The following is a 7,147-nucleotide window of genomic DNA, read 5'->3' as shown; positions in this document are numbered from 1 at the left end:
ATACTTTATCTCAAGAAACAACAAATAAGCTATTGAGGTTTAAAAGAAACATTTAATAGTTTATTGTCCAGTAAAAATCAATACCGCAGACAAATACAAACAACATAATAAAACCCTTTTGATCTTAAATGTATTAAACAACTGTAATGTTACTTGCAATACATGTGTTGTTTAAATTTCTTCTAGGGATTGAACAATATGTCAATGTTCAAAATTTGGAAAAAAAACACTGGCGTCCTAAGGTAATACACTCTGGCAGGTCGAAAACATCAAGAATGAACTTTCTCTCTACAGTCTGTGTATCCTCTCTGATAGGCCATACAAACACTCATGCTTTTCTTTCTTACAAAATTAGTTTATTTCCGTCACTAACCCATAATTGTTCAAAGAGTCAAGTTTTTGCAATGTTCACAGCGGATGCCAAGTCCCTGACATTTTGGATACAACTGCACATTTTTAACCTGAAAAATAAAAATTAACTATTTTTAATAATGAATTTATTTTATTTGGACATTCATGGTTTGAAATCGTTTTAAAAACTATTGATTTTGCACTTTTTAAACTTTTGGTACGAACCAGTCCAGAACAAAACCAAAGTCTCGTACCCATTGAAAATAACGAAAAAACATGTATTATATGCACAAATTCTTCACTACAACTGCATTAAACAACACATACAATTTTATTCTTTAAAATATGACCGTATTTGTGCGTAAAATATTGAAAATGTAAAGTTGATAGGCGTAAATGGGTTTCACATTTCGGGCACCTGTTGAATTAAAATCGTTCTTTTCTTATTGCTTTCATAATATTTTTTAGTCATTTTAATACTATCAATTTTATAAAATCGTAAAGAAATAATAAAATATTTACTTACAAATCGATTCTTTTCAGGATTTCATTTCAAGGTTGCATAATTATTGAGTTAGCAGCATTGTGTACACACCGGTCTTATTGACAATAACGTAGTGACATCACCATCTATGTATAGAATGAAGTTAGCAGACTTTGCTGGTGAAAGCATTGTACATAGCATTCGTGAACAAACAACGATGGCATAGCTTTTGGTAAATTTAAGCCGATTGAACTTTTTAGCTCACCTGATTGCTCAGGTGAGCTTTTGTGACCGGTCTTTGTCCGTCGTATGTCCGTCCGTCCATTAGTATTTGCTCGTAAACACTCTAGAAGCCACATTTTTGTCCCATCTTCATGAAACTTGGTCAGAAGCTTTGTCCCAATGAAATCCCGGCCGAGTTCGAAACTGGGTTGTGCCGGGTCAAAAACTAGGTCACTAGGTCAAAAAAAAGATAAACCTTGTAAACACTGTAGAAGTCACATTTCATGCCCAATCTTCATGTAACTTTGGCAAAATGTTTGTCTTAATGATATCTTGGTTGAGTTCAAAAGTGGTTCTGATCTGTTGAAAAACATGGCCACCAGTGGGCGGGGCAGTTTTCCTTATTTGGCTATAGAGAAACCTTGTAAACACTCTAGAAGTCACAATTTTTGCCCAATCAATCGAAAGTTGGTCAAAACATTGGTTCAATTGATGTCTCGAACAAGTTCGAAAATGGTCGATATCGGTGAAAAAACATGGCCGCCAGTGGGCGGGGCATTTTTCTCTATATGTATATAGTGGCAGTTTTCCCTATTAGGCTATAGAGAAACCTTGTAAACACTCTAGAAGTCACAATTTTTGCCCAATCATCATGAAATGTGGTCAAAGCATTGATGTTATTGATATCTCGGACGAGTTTGAAAATGGTGGGGGATCAATGAAAAAACATGGCCGCCAGTGGGCGGGGCATTTTTCTCTATATGTATATAGTGAAAACATGTGAACACAGTAGAAGTCACATTTTTGGCCCAATTTTTATGAAATTTGCTCAGAACATTTGTTTCCTTGATACAAGAGTAAAGTTCAAAAATGGTTCCGGTCAGTTGAATAACATGGCTGCTGGGAGGGGGGGGCAGTTTTCTCATTATGCCCCCCCCCCCTCCATTTATTGTTTTGCTCATGTCGGTATGTCCGTCCACCAGATGGTTTCCGGATGATAACTCAAGAGCGCTTATGCCAAGGATAATGAAACTTCATAGGTACATTGATCATGGCTCGCAGATGACCCCTATTGATTTTCAGGTCACTAGGTCAAAGGTAAAGGTCACGATGACCCGAAATAGAAAAATGGTTTCCGGATGATAACTCAAGAATGCTTATGCCTAGGATCATGAAACTTCATAGATACATTGATCATGACTCGCAGATGACCCGTTATGATTTTCAGGTCACTAGGTCAAAGTTCAAGGTCACGGTGACCCAAAGCAGTAAAATGGTTTCCGGATGATAACTCAAGAACGCTTATGCATAAGATCATGAAACTTCATAGATACATTGATCATGAGTCGCAGATAACCCTTATTGATTTTCAGGTCACTAGGTCAAAGGTCAAGGTCAGGATGACCCAAAATAGCAAAATGGTTTCCGAATGATAACTCAAGAACGCTTAGGCCTAGGATCATGAAACTTCATAGGTACATTGATTATGACTCGCAGATGACCCCTATTGATTTTCAGGTCACTAGGTCAAAGGTCAAGGTTATGGTGACCCGAAATAGTAAAATGGTTTTCAGATCATAACTAAAAAATGCTTATGCCTAGGATCATGAAACTTCATAGGTACATTGATCATGACTCGAAGATGACCCCTATCGATTTTCAGGTCACTAGGTCAAAGGTCAAGGTCACGGTGACCTGAAATAGTAAAATGGTTTTTGGATGATAACTCAAGAACGCTTATGCCTAGGATAATGAAACTTCATAGGTTCAATGATCATGACTCGCAGATGACCCCTATTGATTTTCAGGTCACTAGGTTAAAGGTCAAGGTCACAGTGACCTGAAATAGTAAAATGGTTTCTGGATGATAACTAAAGAACGCTTATGATTAGGTTCATGAAACTTCATAGGTATATTGATCATGACTCAATGATGACCCCTATTGATTTTCAGGTCAAAGGTCAAGGTCACGGTGACCTGAAATAGTAAAATGGTTTCTGGAATATAACTCAAGAACGCTTATGCCTAGGATAATGAAACTTCATAGGTACAATGATCATGACTCGCAGATGACCCATATTGATTTTCAGGTCAAAGGTCAAGGTCACAGTGACCTGAAATAGTAAAATGGTTTCTGGATGATAACTCAAGAACGCTTATGCCTAGGATAATGAAACTTCATAGGTACAATGATCATGACCCGCAGATGACCCCTATTGATTTTCAGATCACTAGGTCAAAGGTTAAGGTCACAGTGACCTGAAATAGTAAAATGGTTTCTGGATGATAACTCAAGAACGCTTATGGATAGGTTCATGAAACTTCATAGTTATATTGATCATGACTCGCAGATAAACCCTATTGATTATCAGGTCACTAGGTCAAAGGTCAAGGTCACAGTGCCAAAAAACGTATTCACACAATGGCTGTCAAGGTCACGGTGACTCAACTTAGAAAAATGGTTTCCGGATGATAACTCAAGAATGCTTACGCCTAGGATCATGAAACTTCATAGGTACATTGATCATGACTCACAGATGAAATAATAATGAAACTTGACCAGGATGTTTGTCTGGACAATATCTAGGTCAAGTTTGACATTTGGTAAAGATTGAATGAACTTACTCTCTCGGGTGAGCGAACGTGGGCCATCTTGGCCCTCTTGTTCTTAAACCTGGCACCCATTTCCTGTTTAAAAGCCACCTTTTGGCATCCAAAAAAAATCAAGATTCAATTTTTTTTAATTTTTTTTTTTTGGTTTCGTCAAAAATTAGACTCTGCGGGTCCGAAAATCATTTTATTAAAAAATTCTGGCCTAATTTGTTTTGTTTGTTTACATGAAACTGAATAATTATTTGCTTAATAAAATTGAAAGGACCAACACTGACTTCAGTTTATTTCATAAAACATCGTTTTAATTATATCAGATAAATGTATGTGGTAATTCGGTCGACTTTTGGTCCTCAACCAGTATAAGTGGTAAACAGGGTCCATTTTACACCTATTCTGGTATGTTTTTGTCTGAGTTGCTTGTCGCTTAATATGGTTATTTGAACTTTAGAGGCCACTTTTATTTGCCAATCTTAATGAAACTTGGTCATACAATTTTTCCCAGTGATATCTTGACCAAGTTCTAAATCAAGTCTTTTCAGGATAAACAACTAGGTTCCTCAATCAAATTAAAGAAAAAGCTTGTTAACACTCTTGAAATTTGAATGTTCATGAAACCTGATCAGAATATAATTTTGCTCTAATGAAGTCTATGGGTTTCCTTGTATAGCTATACATTATAATGAAACCTTGTTAAAACTCTAGAAGTCTCATATTTAGTCCAATCTGCATAAAACTTATTCAGTGCATTTATTCTAATAATATGTCTGCTAAATTCTGAAATGGCTTTGGTCCGTTGAAAACATGGCAGCCAGGGGGCGCGGCAGATTTCCTTTTATGTTGGAGGAACTCAGGTGAGCGAATAAGGACCATAATTGCCCTCTTGTATTCAGATAAGCCATGAGTCCAGCTCTGTTGGTGGTGGTAGGGCTCTGTTCTATGCCGAGGAGGAGGAGGTGGAGCAGCGAGGACGTGGACAAGGATGTCAGTGTGTTCCAGAGTGCTTGTGAGGATATCACACGCACCATCAGGGAAATCAAGGCTCTCAAAGAGTCCAAGGACAAAAATGTGGTAACTAAGGATGTTAGCGCTTTCTTAATTTTCAGATTGATATTTTTTTGCAAACAGACAAGTGCAGGCATTTGATAACAGAAGATTTTGTAAGATGGTGTACATGTGTATCTTCAAGTCAAAATTTGCTTGAGTGCAGATGAACTTCATTTGCAGATTTAGTTTGTTTGGCCTGATGAGCATAGAATAAAATTGCATATATTTTAGAAATTGTCAAACTTACAATGTATTTGATCCATAATGCTTGTTTTACTTTTGTTAAAGATAAAGTTTGCTTTACTTTCTACTTCATTTTGGCCATATAATTGCAAGATTTGTTTGAATAAAAAATACTTCATAGAAACTGACTCAACATTTTCTCCCTAAACGTGTTATGTTATCAACTGAAGTTTTGTAGTCTTTCAATTTCTTTCTAGAAAGCAGAGATTGAACAGAAGAAGGTGGAGGGGATGTTACAGATGGTCATGCTGAAGAAACTCAACAGACTTGCACATATCCGCTGTAAGAAAGTACGCGACAAAACAACTGAGGTAATTCTCCCCTGCTAGCTCGCTTTGTGGAGTGTTCTACTACATATAGAAGGATCTTGCCGCACCAGGAAGCTTGTTTGTTGATTATTGATAAAGCTGCCATTCTCCCTTAGGCTAACCTCTGATTTAACCCTTTACCACTAAGATATATATTTTGACGCATTTTTAATCCCTTCAAAAGTTAAATTTAATTAGATACCTTTATTACTAGATTTAAGTTTTAAAGGTTTTATTTCTATATATTAGATACTGATTAGCAGCAAACAGCATAAAACCTGAACCGACTGTGAGTTACTTGCAGGCAATTCTGGTTTTATGCTGATTGCAAAAGCCGTTTTTATGTCCCCCACTATAGTAGTGGGGGACATATTGTTTTTGCCCTGTCTGTTGGTTGGTTGGTCTGTTGGTTGGTTTGCGCCAACTTTAACATTTTGCAATAACTTTTGCTATATTGAATATAGCAACTTGATATTTGGCATGCATGTGTATCTCATGGAGCTGCACATTTTGAGTGGTGAAAGGTCAAGGTCATTCTTCAAGGTCGGAGGTTAAATATATGTGGCCAAAATCGCTCATTTTATGAATACTTTTGCAATATTGAAGATAGCAACTTGATATTTGGCATGCATGTGTATCTCATGGAGCTGCACATTTTGAGTGGTGAAAGGTCAAGGTCATCCTTCAAGGTCAGAGGTCAAATATATGTAGCCCAAATCGCTTATTTTATGAATACTTTTGCAATATTGAAGATAGCAACTTGATATTTGGCATGCATGTGTATCTCATGGAGCTGCACATTTTGAGTGGTGAAAGGTCAAGGTCATCCTTCAAGGTCAAATATATGGGTCAAAATTGCTCATGTAATGTAACTTCTGCAATATTGAAGCTAGCAATTTTATATTTGAAATGCATGTGTATCTCATGGAGCTGCACATTTTGAGTGGTGAAGGGTCAAGGTCAAGGTCATCCTTCAAGGTCAAACGTCATATAGGGGGACATTGTGTTTCACAAACACATCTTGTTCACTTTGCTTCTTATGGGGAAAATGGTTAACCCACACAGTTGTCAGTTACTGGCACAAGTATGTGCTCCTCGTATTGGTCTACCAGGGAAAGGCTGGGAAGGGTATTTGACAGCAGAGATATGACTGAAAATTAAATTCTGTGTACAATTGTGAACGATCAAATGACACATGCAGTGCGTGATATGATTCGTTATTTATAATATTAAGACTGTGTCACAATTTTTTAGGTAAAAAATACTTTTGTTGTCATATACAAATGTGTGCTCTGTGTGTCTGTCAGTCTGTCACACTTTTCTTGATCCTGCGATAACTTTAAAAGTTCTACATATTTTTTAATGAAACTTGAAACATGGACAGATGGCAATATCGAGATTATGCACGTCATTTCATTTTGTTCCTACATCAAGAATTCTGGTTGCTATTGCAACAAATAAGACTAGGAATATTGCTGAAAATGGGGGAGTTTCACCAGTAGGGGACTTTTATTGCTTGGCAATAGTCTTGTGTATAGATGATTTATAATCTCGTCGATAAAACAGATTTTATTAATTTGTAAACATAACATAAATTAGGGACCATTTTTAAACACTGATGAAATGTCTCACTGATCTCTACATGATTTGGCTTGCATAAGGTATCTTTCCCCCTTGAACACAAAGTTTCACGTAGTTTACTGTTGTAGGTGAAGAGCATGATAGACACGTAGTTTACTCTTGTAGGTGAAGAGCATGATAGACAAAAGTCACTTGCAGGTTCAGAATCTGCTCTATGAGATCCTGCATCTGGAGAAGGAGATTGTTAAATGTCTCTCGTTCAGGTGACATCATGTAGTGTTAAAAGTATATATGTATATGT

At 36.8% G+C, this 7,147-nt stretch overlaps 1 protein-coding gene across 1 annotated transcript in view; it reads left to right on the top strand.

The window, feature by feature from the left end:
* The first annotated feature begins 3,988 nt into the window (after nucleotides 1-3,988).
* LOC127846561 (THO complex subunit 5 homolog) overlaps nucleotides 3,989-7,147 on the top strand; it is a 31,692-nt gene continuing 28,533 nt past the window's right edge. The window contains 5 exon segments of the mRNA XM_052377995.1: nucleotides 3,989-3,997; nucleotides 4,561-4,635; nucleotides 4,637-4,738; nucleotides 5,155-5,268; nucleotides 7,012-7,109. Coding sequence (XP_052233955.1) covers nucleotides 3,989-3,997; nucleotides 4,561-4,635; nucleotides 4,637-4,738; nucleotides 5,155-5,268; nucleotides 7,012-7,109 — 398 coding nt within the window.

Source organism: Dreissena polymorpha, chromosome 1 (genome assembly GCF_020536995.1).
Source record: "Dreissena polymorpha isolate Duluth1 chromosome 1, UMN_Dpol_1.0, whole genome shotgun sequence".
In the NCBI taxonomy this organism is placed as follows: domain Eukaryota; kingdom Metazoa; phylum Mollusca; class Bivalvia; order Myida; family Dreissenidae; genus Dreissena; species Dreissena polymorpha.
Note: the sequence above shows the minus strand (reverse complement) of the source record. Positions and strands in the feature narration are given on the sequence as shown.